The 18,310-nt window shown below is 35.4% G+C and overlaps 1 protein-coding gene across 2 annotated transcripts in view; it reads left to right on the plus strand.

Annotated features, from left to right (window-relative positions):
- The window catches only part of CEP120 (centrosomal protein 120), an 86,737-nt gene that overhangs the window by 59,587 nt on the left and 8,840 nt on the right, over window positions 1-18,310 (plus strand). For both annotated transcript variants that reach the window (XM_004696580.4, XM_045285303.1), the window contains 2 exons: window positions 567-689; window positions 6,886-6,984. In XM_004696580.4, coding sequence (XP_004696637.1) covers window positions 567-689; window positions 6,886-6,984 — 222 coding nt within the window. The remainder of the gene's footprint in view (window positions 1-566; window positions 690-6,885; window positions 6,985-18,310) is intronic.

Here is an 18,310-nt window from a genome sequence, read left to right on the forward strand (position 1 = left end):
GGAAGGTGGTCACACAATGATGGTTTTTGTTCTTTGGTGTCTGCTGCCTGTTCCCTGTATGTTTTTATTAATACATATCCTACTAGTTATTTGACATTGCCTCAATTATTTTGCCTTTGACCCTCAATTTTCTTATATACAAATATGAAGATACTGGACCAAATCACAATATTTGAATTTATGACATTTATACAGTATCAAATTATAAGAATAATTATAATTATTTTTATAGATAACAAACAAGTTGGCATATCTGTAATGCTCAATCTTCTCTTAGAATGTGACATCTTCAAAAATGTAAAGATAGGATCAGTATTCCTCTCTGGGTTTGCCAGCTACAGTGTAACAAAAACATTTTCATAATACTAGTAATTAAATTTTTACCAGTAAAAATGCTTTGTATATTGTTAATAAACTGCCCCCTCCCCATTTTCTGATATGAACACATTTTAGAATAAAAAGGCAGTGGAATTAATATCTGTAACATTAAACTTGCACTTTTTGTTTAAAAAAACCAAAAAGTATTTATACGACTATAAATGCTACCATTTTCCTTTTAAATGCAGCTTAATGAAGCTGAAAATAAGTATAAGAATTTGGAAAAAGAGTTCCAACATTTCAAGGACCAGCAGAGCAACAAACCAGAAATGCGTCTCCAGTCTGAAATAAGTCTTCTCACCTTGGAAAAGGTACCGTGTCTTTTTATGACTGCTCAACTATTCCCAGTGATCAGTTTAAAAGATCAATAAATAATGTTTGTATCCAAAATGCAATAATGTTCCAGTAGAGACTGATCTGAAAGAACAATGTTAAACAATTCAAGACACTTGGCATTGCCAGCACTTAAGTGCCTTGGCCTATGTTAGATATAAACACCAAAGACTTTGTGGTCGTTAAGTTGATGCCGATTCATCTTGACCTTAGAGGACAGACTAGAACAGCCCCATCAGTTTTCTGGTGCTGTAATTAATCCCTAAGTAATACGATGACCACATCTTTTTCCTGCAGAGCTCACTACTTGTGGGTTCTCAGTAAAAAGCCCTGGGTTTAAGCATCTGGGCTTCATATCAGTTATTGCTTACACTCATTAGACAAGTTCTTATTTGCAAGCAACAGAAACTAATTAAGGATTTCACAAAACAATCAGGAAAGCTGAAGAACTAGTTTCAGAAAATAGGCAGCAGCTAGAGAAGGAAGCAATATAGAGCCAGAAAATATGCTGTCTGAAAACCATCTAGCTAGGATGTTGTTGGTGGTGCCGTCACAGCTGGATATTGTGCCCTGTCTTTGGATATTGTGTCCTTTAATTCTGGTGTCATGTGATGGAACTCAGTGCTGTGTAGTCATTGTGAATATTTTCACTGTCGCTATCCTTAATCTCTGTATCCTCTAGATTTAGAAGTGGAGGTAAAGTTGAGGACTTGAATGTGGATTTATAAGTATACTGAAGGCCATATAACTGTATTATCCTAGAGACCAGTATTTAGAATATTCAACATCTGATTTATTAAATGGATCAGAAAAAGGTCAAAGAACCCGAAAGATCATTGTCCCCGAGGGTGAGTCAAATAGAGGGTTCAAGTTCGATGATGAAGGGAGGAACTAGGGTTTTAAGATCTTGGAAAAGGTTTGGCTATGTGATAGCGGATTAGAGGAATGAACACATCTACTTATTGGTTGCTGAAGTATAATGCCAGAACTAAACCCACTGCTAATGCTATCAAGTTGATTCCAACTTATCATAAAGTTATAGAGGGTTTCTGAAACTATAACTCTTAAGCCTCATCTCTTTCCTATGGAGCAGCTGATGGGTTTGAACCTCTGACCTTGAAGTTAGCAGGCCGATGTTCCGCAGTAGCACCAAAGCTCCTTATTGAAGATGTTAAGAACCTTAAATATAGGGCATTATGTGAAATGAGCTAAATAATGTGGGAAAATGTGAACCTAGCACTAACAGTGTAAATGGGAATATGTTAAGAGTGGCCTTTTCAGACAATGTGTCCACTATGAGGTATAGGAGTGGCAGAGTTGTCAGTAGATCCTTCCACTTCATTCAGAGCAGCTATGTGTTCACTGGTCTAAGTTTCAAATTATTCACCCCATCCTGTACCTTGTAGAAATAAACATTGGTTGTTGGAGATGAAACAGTATGCTCTTTGCTGCTTCAAATTTTTGATGATTCTTTCAGCAGGAGTTTACAGGTGAAGAGTATGTTGTTTGTGCATGTCTCCTTTTGGTGCAAAACAGTTTGGGGATGGCTGTCTACTGTTAAGCACTTTATCAGCTGTTTATTGAGTGCCCTCTATGTTCTTAAGACAAACAGCTTCTCATTTTAGAGGAGTGAGTTAACAAATACATGAGTAAGACGATTTTTACTTGTGCTAAGTATAAGAAAATAAGAGCCTTGGTGATGCAGAGGTTAAAATGAAGGCCTCCATTGCAGTTGAACCCATGCACTGCTCCCTGGGAGAAACATGGCAGTCTGTTTCCACAAAGATTTACAGCCCTGGAAACCCAATGAGGCAGTTCTAACCTCTCTTAAAGGGTCAGTGAGTAGTCATTGACTTAACGGTGGGCTTTTGGGGTTTTTGGTAAGCTATGGCAAGAAGTTTAGACTTATACTTGGAGTTGTAGAATGACCATCGTTAACAGCAAGACCTTTGGAATCAGATCATCTTGATTCGAATCCTGGCTGGTCCACTCAGAATCTATGTCATCTTGATCAAATTACTTTTACTTCTCTGCTCCTATTTTCAGAATCTCCTCAATGAGGATAAAAAAGCTGGTAAAATGACCTAATGACTCTATGTTTGTAAAGTGCTTATTTAGCACAAAACCTGGGGCATTATAAGCATAACATAGATGTTAAGTAAAATAAAGTTTAAATTAGTCGTGGAATACAGTTAGAGAGTTTTGAACATCATTCACTTAGCATGTAGAAAGTGTGTTCTGGAAGGCCCAACTGAACACTGTATCCATCTTTCCACCTAACTTAACACCCTTTCTTGAAGATCATAGAGTAGCATGTTTCCATGTCTTTAGTGCCAAGACCCCTTTAGTTTTGCAGTCTAACTGCCCAGTTATCTTTGGCTCCCTCCCTCACCCCCCTATATCTACTTAATCACAGCATCTTATTGGTCTTACTTAATGCATATTTAGATAGTCTATTCAGAATTTTTTTTTTTAGCCACTTTTTCAGTTTTCTCCCAGTGTGCTTATGTCCAGTGGGATGTTTTCTCGCCCCTCCTTTAATAAAACCAATTCTGAAAGCACGTCTGTGTTTCTAAGTATGAACTCTGCAGTACCCACTAGAAGTATTTGAAGTACTATTTAGACTATCTCATCTGTGAAATAATATTTAATTTTACTTGGGGGGAAATTAGAGACCAGATACCAAAATTATAACAAGCATTAGCTCATTCATCTCCAAAGTTACTAAATTCTAAGTGATTTTTAGAATTTCTTTTAAAATAATAAAAGTCTTCAGTCAAATGTCATACTTATTGGAAAGGCATGTGTAATTCAGCTGCCTCATTACTAGCCTTAATGAATTCATCCAGCATGTTTAAGTACCTGGTGTAACAAAGTTTCTCAGATTTCTTAAGAAATTCTTTGTAAATCTTCTTGAAGCCAGAAGAGGGCAGAATATTATTTTGTAAGTGGTAACAAATAAAAGCACTAGAGGAAAGACCTAAGTTAAAACAAATATCTAATGTACTGTAAAAGTTCTGGTTTTGTCTGATTGAGAATGTTATTTGTAATACCCATATTCTGAAGGATAACGGAAATATTTCCATTTTCAATAAAATGGCCTAAAAGTAAATTATCATTAAGATACAATTTATTGAATATATTTTTATTCTTTTTATTATGTAAGATATGAATAACTGATTATGATTATTTTTATTTCAAAAATGTCTTTTATATGGCTTGAAAAAATTAAAATAAAAAATGAATTATGGGGGAAGCATTATAATTTAGTGGGCATACAGAGTTTGAAAGGGATGATAATAGAATTTCAAAAAATGGAAATTTTTAAATAAAAAATGAATGCATTAAAGAACATTTGGAAATTATCAACCCTATTTTAGGGCAATGGGAAAGATGAGGGAAGAGAAAAGTACATTGTCTTTTGGGGACCTCACACTTAGTTTGTAATTAGAGATGTGACTCAGCTACAAACAAGCATCTATCCTGAAGTACCAAGGTATGTGATAGCAAGTCCTTTGCAATTAATTCAAAGAGGAGAAATCATTTGGTTTTCAGAATATAATAGTTTTAAGACAGCTTCATGTAGAGGTAGAATTAGGCACAATTTACCTTTAAGGTATAGGTAATTAGAGAAGGAAAAATGACAGGCTCAGGAAACAACTTGGGTAAGGAGTCTCATGGCGCTTAAGGAAACAAACCTGGTTGAAGTAGAGTGTTTCTTATAGACTATTGATGGAAATGAAATTGTAGTGTGCCTTGAAACGTAGGCAGGAAGGTGGGTTCAATATTGTAGACAACTAATAGCTATAGTAGACTGTTGAGCAGAGAGAGAATTCTCTTCATCTTCTCTTCATATGCAAGCTTTGAAATAGGGGGAGTAAATTTGAGGTTGGAGAGACAAGAGAACTTCTTATAATCAAGGAGAGATGAGAACGGCCTGGGCTAATTAAGTGCTGGTAGGACTATAAAGGAATAAAGTTGAGAAATCTTTTAAGGAAGAATATCTAGTTTTTTTGGTGAGAGATGGTCCATGAAGTTAGAATCCAAGACAAATGCCATGTTTCTAATAGAGACCCAGACTCCTGGGCATATTCCTGATAAAAATTGAGAACCCGTAAACACGAGTGTGCTTCCTGCTTTCACTGGCTTCGTAAGTGACTCAAGTCCGGAGCTAAGTTTTCCCTTCTGGGGGTCTATCCTTTGGCGTTACCATATATTAATTCAGTCATAGAATACCTTAAACAAAAATATAAATGCATTGGTTTAAAGAATTCCCAAATCTACTTAAAATAAGGACTCTTAACTTGAGGTCTTTTAATGTCCTGAAATTATATGAAAATTTGGGCTGTGAGAATTTTTCTGAGAATTGGGCTCATAAATTTCTGTAGAATCTCAGAAGCATCTGTAGCCTTAGGAAAATGAAGACCCATTGATTTGGTTTTAGAAATAAATCAGAAGAATGAGATTGTGTCTCAAATGTGTACCTTCATTTGTTTCTTCATTTGTTAAGAATGAAAAAAATAGTATGTATGAGATTATTTTAATAATTATGGTAAAACCTACCCTGATGGAGTTGGCCCATTAGATATAAAGAGACCCCCCCACTCCCCCCAAAAAACTTAGGTAGCCTACCTCGCTCTTTTCAGCGATAAAATTACCCAGTCCCTCCTTGGCAATTAAAAACTTGTATTATAACCCATAATCTAGGATAAAGTGTAGTAATCTACTTTTGCAGCCCCCACCCCCCAAATCACCCCAACACCCTCTAGGGGGTGGTATCGCACTCTTTGGGAAATACTGCTTTAGATTAACCCTTGCCCTAGTCCTCATCCTTGGGCCCCTTCAGGTTTGTAGACCTTCGTCAGACCCATGGCACAGTCTCTTTTGTGATTGGTACTACTCTTTCCTCCAAGAAGATGTTTGCTAATCCTCAGAGGTATGCCCTGTTGGTATATTACCAAGTAATGTGTATAAGTCATTGGAGCATAAGTGGGAGAAATCACTTTCAATAATCTAGCAGTATTATTCCATTTAAGTGTGCTTGAACGTAGTTGTGAAATGTTAACACATTTAAATCCAAGCACTCGGGATCTGTAAGCAGGAAAGCCCTGGGCTCCATGTAGTTATATATGATTGCAGAGGATTTTCTGACCTCAGGTGAATCTGGCAACCTGCTTCTCCTTTCATTTTAGTTTGATGTGCATTTGCTGCATTTGAGTGCCGTTTTTTTTATTTTCTAGTGAAACGTTAGGAATTGTGTATGTTGGAGGTGGTGGTGGTAATTAGACTTGACATAAAATTTAGACTAGTTGAGAGTAACAGTATTTTTATTGTTATTCTGGCCGATTATTACATTATCACTTAACTAGTAAAACTGTCTATTGACTGCATGAATTTGTTTGGTACTTGATCTGAAAACACTGAGAGTACATTGTAAAAAAACATAGCCAAGTTGGCTTCAATTCATGCGCAACAGACTGCCTGCTGCAACTATAAATAACCATATTTTAAAAATTGAATCATGCGAGTGCTTTTCTTTATATATTTGAGGGAAAATAGAAAGTGAAAGTGCTGTGTATATTATTAAAGAACATTGTTTTTTGTTACTTTTGGGTTTATTTCAACATTCTGAAAATATTTTTTGACTTTTCTTTCTTAGTGAACTTCTTTCTGTTTTTCAGTGTTCTTCAGTGTTTTTGCCAGAGTATAGTTACAAAAATGTCTCTACTAGCTCTCTTCATTATATATAAAATGAATTCCATAAAATGAAGGTTTCCAAGAAGAATAATTTGATTGCTAACATTCAAAGTGCCAGCTTAACTGGAATGCTAACAGACTGCTTTTTATAGAAAAATGATTGTATTTTTTACCCTGTGGATAAACTTTATACAATATACATGTTTTAAATACATTTATAGTAATTGTCTAGAGGTTACGACTTACTCAGTTCTTTTTAGTATAGGCTGTTGAGCAATAAAAATAAGACTATATTTTAAACAAGAAAATGTTCATGTGCCATAATATTTATAGTAAGTTGTATAACAGTTTTAGATGATGTCGTATGTTACACTACATAAACTCTTTTCTTAAGCCAGACTCTTTGTATATATTATCTTTCAGTGATTGTACACAGTGGTATAGTGTTTCACTTGATATGATTTTAATCACTGTTAGGTTGAACTTGAAAGAAAGTTGGAATCTTCAACTAAGTCCAAGCTGCATTACAAGCAGCAATGGGGAAGAGCTTTGAAAGAACTTGCCAGACTTAAACAGGTATGTGGTTTATAGCTGTTGATGGATTATTCTTTTTATGTCTTCTGTTATGTTCAAATGTTTGCATTTGAGTCTCCAGTGCTATTTTTGAGATTAGGAGATTTTTCCCTCTCTCTTTCCATACATATATATATATATATATATATATAATCTTCCTTTTCTTCCTAAAATCAGTACAAGTTTAGGTTCTTTTTAAGTTCTAATTATCCTCTTACCTAGAAGAAATTGGGAATATCTTTTATTTTCAATTGTCCTCCATAGTATTAATTTTCTTTCCTACCACTGGAAGTGCCCTGTGGTGGTTGGGAGAGACAAAGATAACTTTTTAAAAGAGTATCTTAACCTCAAATTTAAGAACATGTCTTAAAGGTTTCTTTTAAGAAGGCATAGAAATTTATTCAATTCAGACGTGGGTTCACTGGAAATTTAAAAAAAATTTTAAAGAATCAAAGCACCTCCATAGTAGTTTTCTGAATTTTTCTTGCATTATACTTTTTTTTCCTTCTGATACTAGGTATACAATGCTATGATTTTTCATGAGAAATCAAGTCTAATTTCAGGAAAATATCTTCAAATGATAATGAGCAAATAAAATATGAGGGAGGATTATATTCTGAGTCTAATCACATGATTTAAAACTTAAAGATTAATGTATTAGTCTGGGTACTTTAGAGAAACAAATCCACAGAAACTGATGTACAAGAGAGAGTTTTATATAAAGGTTAAGTGCATATCAAGAAAACATCCCAACCCAGTGCTGTCCAAACCCACAAGTCCAGCATTAACCCATATGTCCGACGCCAATCCACAAAGTCCTCCTCCATCTCACAAAGCACACGCTATGATACTGACTGCAGGAAGAAAGCCGAGTTAGTGAATGTGTAAGCATCTCAGTGCTGGCAGGGGTCTCCACACAGGTGCTCCAGCACCCAGGGCTCTGTCGGGATAGGTTCATGTGGCCTCTTGGGGATGCCTTGCCAGCTGAAGCAGGAAACTGGCTAAGACAGCTGCACCCTGGTGCGACCATCAGAAAGCAAGAGTCCTGAGAACTCACTGAGCCATTTATCCCTCCACCCTTCAGTTAACCCCACATGTGTTTATTGGCCAGGTTGGCACAATAAACTAACTACCTCAATAGCTTATAGACCTGTTGAAATTGTAACCATTACATGTGAATTCAGGTAGCTATATATGACTAACTATAAATCATATTATACAAGGTAATAATAGAAATGTCCACAAGACTAAGGATGGATAACTAAAAACAAACAAACAAAAAATCCACGTTTACTACAGCCGACCTTCTGTGTTCAGGTCACTTCCATCAATGTACAAATATAAGTAAGATGCACACCTTTACCTCAGAGAGCTTATGATTCAATAATAAGAAAAAAAAAACAATTATAAATACAGCATTTACTGCCTAATTGTAAGGGTTCTGTAAAGAATCACACAATGCACAGAAGTGAAAAACACATCTATTTAATAGGACTTAAGAAAGGTGTTGTAAAAGAAGTATTTGTGATAGACATATGGAGATGATTGAGTGGATTTTAATGGAGTTGGTTGTGTTAAAATATTGGGGAAAGTGTTTTGATCTGAAGAATAAAATATGTAACACAGCAGTGAGGTGGGAAATCATAGGTTATGTTTGTATAATTAGAGGAAGGCCATGAGACCATCACAAGTTCAGAGGATCTGAATTGTTAGCAGTGGAAATATGACAAGGAGATTGTTGTAAGAAACTTGCTTTTGGTCAGTTCTGTAACACAGTACACCTAACTGGAGAAGTAAAGCATGGACGATGAAGCCAAGGCCTGAAGTGTTAGTGACTTGGAAAGAGCGCCTCCAGTATTAGAAATATGGTTATCAAGATAAGAAACTGGTTGGAGAGTGGGAAGGAAATAACCCAAAACAAACCTCACTGCCATTGAGTGGAGTCTGACTCAACCCTATAGAACAGGGTAGGACTGTCCCTGTGGGGCTCCAAGACTGTCACTCTTTTCAGGGTTAGAAACCTCATCTTTCCCCCACAGTCTGGAACTGCTACCCTTGTGGTTAGCAGCTAAAAATGCATAACCCAGTACACCACCTGGGTTTTGGGGAAGAAAATTGGACCCATACATTTGGACATTTTAATTTCGCAAAGCAATTCAGCAAGCATCTAGAATGTGGGTCTGATTTTGTGGGAAAGAATGGACTCAGAAATAGAGAGAAATAACTCTTCGGTGAGAGCATCCGTGAAGCTGCAGCTGATGGCAGATTGAAATCCTGGTTAAGAAGAAAGGGAAGTCAACAAATGAAGTAACACCCAAAGAAAAAGAGTGATGATAATTATGATACTGCTAGGGCAGTTAACATTTATTGAGGGTTTGCCCGTTCTTCATATTTTCTATTTAATCCTAACAAAGGTGCCTGTAAAGTAGGTAATACTGAAAAAGAGACGAGAGATGTTACCTCTATCGTTGCACATGATCACACATGGGTGGGGCTAGAATTGGAGCCAAGACCAGAGTCAGTTCAGGCTCAGGCTCATTCCTTTTCACTGTTATGGCTTGATTCCATTGAAGCCAAAGAATGAAAGAATGCAAGAAGAATGGTGATCCATGTAAGGGAATTTCTCTCTGACAGAGCTATTGAGCAGAAGTCATGTCTTGCCACACTCCTGGCAAGGAAAATGACATCTTTGACAATTTCAGAAGCTCGCTCTGTTGATGAATATTTTAGTTTCTCAGAAAAAAAGGTACATTAATAAAATACCATGGTGCCAAGATATTTAAATGCCAAGATATTTGTACATACAGCACAATAGGAAGTTCCTTTGGGTTTGGGGTCAAAGATGTACTATGCGAATAGCATCATTCATAGTGGAGGACATCACTGACATGGGTGATTTTACCTCTTGCTACCTCTTCAACCTTAGTGATTTAATCTCTGAGTACAGTGAGAAAAAATTTCATACAGGTTCTAAGAATTAATGAGAGAATGTAAAGCATTTAATACTGTTTGGTATAGAAAATGCTATCAGGGGTGACCAGTCTTTGGACAAAGGTTAACATGCTTGGTTAAGTAGAGAATCAGTGTAAAGAGGAAGACCCTTAATGAGAATGGATTTACACAATGGCTAGAACAATGGATTCACACAGAACAATTGTGAAGATAGTGTAAGGCCAGGCAGTGTTTCATCCTATTGTACATGAGGCTGCTGTGACTGGGAACACGTAACCACACGTACTCAATACGTGGTAACTGTTCTTAAACAGAAATGAGCCATAAAGCCAACGTGCAGTGTTCTAGGTTTCAGTCACTGAGGACCTAATTGGACGGTAGATTTGACTGTGGGTGAATAGATGATTGGAGCACTTTCTGGCTGACTAGCTAGTTGAAGAAATAATAGGTATCAACAGTAATTTAAATATTTTAAGTCTGGAGAATAGGAAAATGTTAGATGTTATTAACAGTAGGGAAGTTGGACAGAATACAATTTGAATATTAATAGTAGTTTCAATAGATGTTCTTTAGAAAACTACTGAAGGAAAATCACATAAGAGGTAAACATTGCTGATATGTATCAGTAGGTTAACTTCTTGAATTTTGACATAATGGGATGTGAGTGCATTGAGTCTGGACAAGCAAAGTTCATTAATCTATTCTTTCATTCAGCAAGTGTTGATTGAGAGCCCATTAGACGCCTTGTACAGTGTTATATGCTTGGGAAAACTTCGCAATCTTCTCCTATGTGGAACTTAACGTTTAGTATGGAGAACTGACACTTAGCAAAAATATAGCCCAGTGGTGAGATGCAAATGAAGTCAGCAAACAATAAATGTGATCAAATACTTATAGAAAATATTTATTAGAACAATAACATCTGGGCATTAGCTGGACAATTGTGCATTTGTTAACCAAAGCTACAGGAGTGGAAATAATGTTTTAAGTAACTGTGAGATTTGAAATTATTTTCAAACTTTAAAATAGAGTGCAAATGGAATGAAGTAGAATATAGGCCTGAAGTTGAGGAAGCTAAGTAGTGAAGGGTAAGAGAATAATACATTAGTAATTGATGATAAGACATTACCAAAATCACCTGAAAGAGGGAAAAGTATGCTAGTGTTCAGGCGTTTTCTTTGGGAAAATTAATAATGATAATCAATTTTTGAAATAACAATTACTTTGTAATGCATATTCATATAAGAAGGATTCAAGTAAGAATTTATTTTCACTTCATTTTTATATCATGTTCATACATATATAATTATAGATTATATTGTTAGTTTTTTTCACCTTTTGAAGATATTTAAAATAAAAGGAAGTAATTATTTTCAGGATAGAATGTCATGGCTTTTTTGTGAAGTTCACACAGGGATGTTGAGGTTGTTCATTAAAACATAGATACACTGTTAGTGTCTTCTGGGCCTTTAAATAAATGCTCATTTACCACCTACTCTTTCTTCCATGTAGTTCTCTGCCTTCTTGTTCAGAAAACCTTGACGGAGTCATTTTAGCTAATTTTTTTCTGAAGACACAAATCTCACAGAAAGTTCCGGTGCCCTCTTTTTCTTTGCGTCTTCTGAGTGTATTAAAACATCTTGTGAAATTACTTTTTCAACTTTGAGATTTCTCCACAAAAGTTAGAAAACTAAATAGTCTCATTCTTTGAGTGATATGATCATCATTGCTTTCTTATTATAGTCCAATTTTATTCCAATCCCACAAACTTTCTGCTTTAGAAATTATACTGTAAACAAATTTCAAGGTCACTAGGCATCACTGATGTTCTGCAGACGGCATTGGGGATACAACAAACACTCTTAGGAAAAATGGAATGAAGCTATGAGTGTGGTAGTGAATTGTGCTCTGCCCCTGACTGTTTTTGGATGATGAAAATTGTAACTTCATGAAGTTGGCACATTTCATGCATGTGAAAATTACTTCAAAAATTTTCCTCAAAACATTTTATTCAAAACACATTTGTTGTGTTTGAATATAAAATTGGAATCTTCTACTGCTTTTGTTCAGAGGGGTGTTTGTGCGACTTCTTGTTTACATTGGATTAGTACCATGTTAATTTTAAATGGCCTCTGGTGAATAGCCACGGGGCTATAATCTTTGCCAGTATTTTGTCACATCAAAACCCTCTGGAGGGCCATAGAAAACATTTGTGTAGTACGGATTATACAGTGAAAGCCATATCTTAGATTGTTAATAAATGTTAATGACAAAACCCAGCTGGTGAAGCTTGGAAATAAGATCTAATACTTCATGCCCCTTGCCAGAAGAATGTTTAAACAGAGATTTCCATTACTCGAAGGTGACCTAGTATAGTCATTTTGTGAATTAAAAACCACAATCTTTTAATTATTTAGGAAAAAGTTCTGATTCGCAACCATAAAAGTCTGTGTTCTCAAATTATACTTTTTTTTGTTCTTGGGTAACTTGAGTAGCACAGCAACAGCTGTGACTGTAAAACATGAAATAGGTCCTCATTTAGACACAAAATGTCACCCATACTTTCTGGGTGTGATTTCTTGAGACAGTATAACACTGACTCTAGAATATTTAACTTTCTTGACATTTTTGTCACAGTTTATTTTCTTTCTTTCTCTTCTCCATGATGATAAACACTACAGAAATATTTAAAACCAAAACAAATACTTGAATTAAAATCTGTCTACAAGTGGACTTTCAACTTAAGGTTGTCTGTTTACTCCTTGTCATCTAAATAACATTTGCATAATGACTTGAAAGCATTCCTTGACATCTCAGCATGTAGTTGTGCATGAAGACTGAAGGCCACTATTTTAAAAAAAGAAATAAAAGAATCTCTGTTAATGAGGTATGTATGAATCTGCTGTTGAAAATTTAGCATTTTTACTATGTCATATATATATTTAAACTGGTTGTATTGATCCCCCAAACAGAAAAGAGAACTAAGGGTTTGAGTGGGATGTAGGCCTCTTACCATATTTGTGCACAGTAGATCTGTTTAAAACCAAGCTGATATATTTAGTTAAAGTAACACAGACTGCGTTAGCTGACATCAGCACTATCTTGTCCAGCCTCCTGCTTATCCACTCAGAGTAATTAATTTGATTAATTTTTAAGTAATTTAACCAAGGATGGGATGTAAATCTTTGTTTAAGAAAAACAGTTGGAGGTCCAAGTCTTGGTTAAAAACTGTGTCTTGAAACCATCCAGGCCCTCCTACTGACTTGTCAGCTATGGGTTATTTTCAGAAAACTTTACTTGAGTTCCTTAGCTTTGCTGTAAGTTTTTTCCCACAGACTTACATGGTATGTGTGAGTGGGAGAGTAAGTAGTGGCCACTTTTTAGCCGCTGTTTAGTCTAGTGTATGTATGTTTACATCTCCTCTCTGGATTTATAGGCAGCCAAGGCAAAATAAAGATTATACTCACTTGATTGAGGAGCCCTTGACCAAGAGCACCTGGCAGCAGAGAGGGTTTCTTTCCCTAAACTAATTTTTGTGTGTGTGTGTGTGTGTGTGTGTGTGTGTGTAGAGTTGAGTAAATTAGTGCAGTATATGTGATTAAAAATGCTAGGCATTTTAAAATCTCTTTAATAATTTAAAGTGAAAGCATAAAATTTTATTTTAAAAGTTGGAATTTTACCAAGTAACCCCAAATAAAATAACTTCTAGTTTTCTTTTTATTTTCCTTTCTGTTTTCAACTTGCATACTCAGTGTAAAAAAAAAAGTGATGCAAAATGAAAATCCAGCAAAAAACAATTTGGTGTATTTTTGTCTTTTTAAATAAAATAGTCACTTCTTAAATGAAATATGTTATACACTGCAGAGAAGATAAGAAACTATATATATAATTTAAAGCATGAGGGGTGGGTAGATTCGTATACTTTTAGTGTAAGGAAAAGAGCATCACCAATTTGATAACTTAGGTGCCTTTTCTCAGCTGCATCGTATCTAGCACCAATCACCGTCTTGAATTTGGTGTTTATTCCTCTTGGGGCTCAGAGGGTTTTTCTTTTTCATCTATAACATGAATGCTGCAAATGCATTCTCTAGCATGGGACAGACTTGAATTCCTGAGTTAAACCTAACAATTAAATTTTTTTCTATATTAGTAGTTAATTTTACTAATACGTTTCATAGGATCTCTAAAAAATGGCTAGGGTAAAATGTCCCCCGAGTGTTCCTTTTCTCATATTTTTCCTCTGGTCTCCATTGTGAGGTGAAAGTGAGCGTTTCCTTTTTTTAATGATCTTCTTTTCTTTTTGCATAAGATTTTCATTACTTATTCCTTGACAATTGTAATAGCTTATAATACCTTTTCAGCCTTGCATTTTTTTTCTTAATTATTGATAAAATTTATTTAATTATAAAAATAGTAACATTTTTATTTGCTCCTTATTTCGTATAATTAAAGCTTTATAGGGATGTGCCAATATAGCTTTTAATTTGATAAATTGATTAAAGATTTTATTAGCTGCTACAGCTGTATTTTCTTTCTCCTTCTAAGTCAGTGGTTCTCACCCTGTGGGTCACGACCCCTTTGGGGGTCGAACGACCCTTTCACAGGGGTCGCCTGATTCCTAACAGTAGCAAAATTCCAGTTATGAAGTAGCAACAAAAATAATTTTATGATTGGGGGATCAGAACAACATGAGGAACTATATGAAAGGGTCGGGGCATTAGGAAGGTTGAGAAACCTTCCTAAGTTTTTTGCTTGTTTACTTTTGTACTTGCTTGTTTACTTTTGTACTTATTTACTTGCCTTTTTGTGCCAAGCATATATACGTTCATTTTATTATCATATACAAATAACACTAGGCTTTTATGCTTTTCCTTCTGCTTTTTTAGACATTTAAAAAAACTGCTTTTATATTTAATTTTGAACTATAATATTTTTAATATAAATACATAAAGTGATTAATTGCCTTCAGGATATCATTTCAGTAGCATCCCACAGGCTTTGCTGTGAATTTTTTGTTGTTTTTCTTTCTTTTTTTACTTTGCAATTTAGAAATAGGAGCCCTGATGGCATAGAAATTATGCACTGAGAAGCTAACTGCAAGATCAGCAGTTTGAAACCACCAGCCACTGCTGGGGAGAAAAATGAGGCTTTCTACTCTTATAAAGAGTTAGTCTCAGAAACTCACAGGGTCAGTTATACCCTGCCCTCTGGGGTCCCTGTGTGTTGCCGTTAACTTAATGGCAGTGAGTTTGGGGTTTGTTTTGTTGTTGTTGTTTAGAAATTTGTTCGTTAAAAAAAGAAAAATAGAGGTAGTGTTATAAGATATCCTTGTTTTAAATATACCGTATATACTCGAGTATAAGGCGACCCGAATATCAGCTTAGGCACCTGATTTTACCACAAAAACTGCCTAAAAATGTGTTGAAAAATTTGGCTTACACATGAGTATATACGGTATATATAAATAGATATCTCCTTGTTATTCCCATTATCTAGTTTCAACTACTATCAAAATTTGACCAATGTTATTTAATGCATTATATTTCTACACCCCCCCCCCTTTCAATTTCTGGAGTATTTTCACGTAAATCATTTTTACCCATACAAGGGGTCTTTAAGGCATTTGTATGAAAATTCTGTTATCTTTTGTTCCGTTTGCCCACACACTCTGAAACACCCCCTGGATACACGAGTATTGCACCTCTCTAACAGGCCGAGACTTTTCTTTTAATACGAACTAAGGCATCATGCCTAACAAAGTTCACAGTAGTTCCTTTATAACATCTCTAATCCTTGTTTACATTTGCTCAGTTACCGCAAATTTCTTTTGGGTTTTCATTGTGATTCTTGTTCATATTTTTTAATTAACCTATTTTTTGTGCTTCTTGCAGTGAACTTTGTTAAGACTGATTCGTTTTGTTTAATAGTTTATTTTATTTTATCATTGAGATTATACACAGCAGAACATACACAAATTCATCAGATTCTATGTATACAGTTCAGTGACATTAATTACATTTAAGTGGGCCAGCCATTCTCATCCTCCTTTTCTGAATTTTTATTCCCCCGTTAGTAAGATCCCTGCCTCCTAAAGTTCTTATCTAAACTTTTCAGTTGCTATTGTTGAATTGATTCCCTGTAGATCTTAAAAGAGAATAATGTTCCAGGCAGACATCCTTTACCAATTGAGCTAGAGTTTCAACAGGATTTCAGGGGATTTTTTTGCTTAAGGTTTAAAACCATAAGGCAACAATTTGGGGGATTCATCCAGCCTCCGTGGCTCCTTAAAGTTTGACGTACAAGAGAATTTGAAATTACGTTTTGTATTTCTCCCTCTTTGGATCAAGATTATTCTGTAGAATATTTGATCAAAATACTCAGTAACAGTAGTCAGACACCATCCAGTATATCTCAATTTATGGTACAAAAGGCAAATCATGGAGGCAATTAGCCAGACATTTCATTTCCTCTGCTTGTACCTGACTACTACTCCCCTTTTGTTCCAAGCAAAAAGAGATCACTTTTGCCTTGCGTAGCCATTGTAAGATCACAGGCACTGTGCAATGAAGTAGAAAGTAGACTGACTTCGTGGCTTTACATGAGTCATCTTTTTTTCCCCCTTAGATATATAACAGGACAGGTACTTGAAAATAATGTATAGCCTCCAATTTGGGCATATGTTATTCTGTAAATAGTCATTTGGCCAAGCTTCTTTAAGGCATTGTTCACATCTTCTATATCATTACTAACACTTTGTCTGTTTAGCTAATTTATACAGAGTTGTGGCAAAATCTCCCATTGTGAAGGTCAGTGTGTCCATTTTCCTTATTTATGTCTTTTGGTTTTGTTTTTAGTAGTTTTGTTGAGATGATAAGGATAGCATATCATGCAATTCAGTACTTTAGTCTTATTAAGAAAGGTGGTGCATTCATCACAATAGCTTTGGACCATTTTCTTCCTTCTTTTACCCATTGCTGTTGATTTCCTATACGGCCCATGTCCCTTCCATGGCCCCAGGGAAGTTTTAATCCTGTTGCTATCTTCTTAGATCTACCCATCCTGATTTCCATGTACAGAAAATTATACAAAACAAAGACAAAGAAGAACTCAGCAACAGTGAACACGTAAAACAGAGAAAAACCTCAATCAAAACAAAAGCAGAAAAAAATCTTTAAAACAGATTAAGTTCAAAATGTGTTATAAGGGAAATCTAATGACAGAGGCTAACCTGCAGCCTAACTCTAGCTGCAAAAAAATCCATTTTATATTGTTCTTTGACATTAAAGCAATTCACATCCCTAGACTGTGGCCAGTGGGAATTCATCAGAGACACAATCCATGGAGGATCCTTGCAAATGAATGTTGTTAAATGAGTATTAAATGAGTAACGTTCCACAAACTGGGTGTTTATAATTTAGGCTCTGGTACCGAGCCCTCCTTTGGGTTCAGAATTTATTATGTACAATCTTTGGATCACAGAGGCTGGTCTGCCCCTTCCATGTGCGCTTAGCTGACTCTGCACTTTGATGGCTGCTTGTTTTGAGGCAAGTCTTTAAGACCCCAGACACTATTTTTCCTAATGTCCAGGCATCATTCAGATTTCTTCCACACCCTGTGCTATAGCACCAATATCTTCAGTGATCTCCTCATGACATCAAATATCAAGCAGGTCCAGGTCACAAGAACTTATTGTTCTTCTATTAGGGGATCATATGGGAGATCAAACTCTTTTCACATATCTGGTTTCTATAAGCCTCTGGTTCACTTTAGAGATATCATTGTCATTTTATTGGAGTATATCATAAGTCATCCTCATGAGGCATGAGGATAGTATCATTATTTAGGTCAAAGATAGACCTTTTGTTTCTTTATATAACCTGTAACTACATTATCATTGGAATATTTTCCTATTGGGTTGAGTTTTAATCATTATGTAATTAACCTCTTAGACTTTAGTAATATTCCTTTAAAGTTGTTTAACCTTAAACCATCATAATAGTTCCTGCTCTGTTTTGGTTAGCATTTACTTTCTGTTCTTGTCCTCATGTATTAGGAATGTCATTCATGGATTGCACATAACTGGCTATTTAACTTTTTAATCTATTATGTAAAGTTTTCACTCCTTTTACATTTATTGCCATTTTGACATGCTTCAATTTATGTTTACCGCCTGATTCTCTGGCTGCCCTCCTTTTTTTCAGTGTTATTTACTCTTTGCTTACTTTTGGATTGATTAATACTGTTGTTCTTCTCATCATATTTTTCACCTTTGTAGATTTTTAAATGTTTACTCTTATTTCTGTTCTTTTTAAATCATTGCCTTAGGGATTTTAGCATCTGTATTTAATGAAATCCAAAAATAATATCTTTGGAGACC

This window comes from Echinops telfairi, unplaced genomic scaffold, assembly GCF_000313985.2.
Source record: "Echinops telfairi isolate 266 unplaced genomic scaffold, ASM31398v2 ScPeMD7_7469;HRSCAF=8507_1, whole genome shotgun sequence".
In the NCBI taxonomy this organism is placed as follows: domain Eukaryota; kingdom Metazoa; phylum Chordata; class Mammalia; order Afrosoricida; family Tenrecidae; genus Echinops; species Echinops telfairi.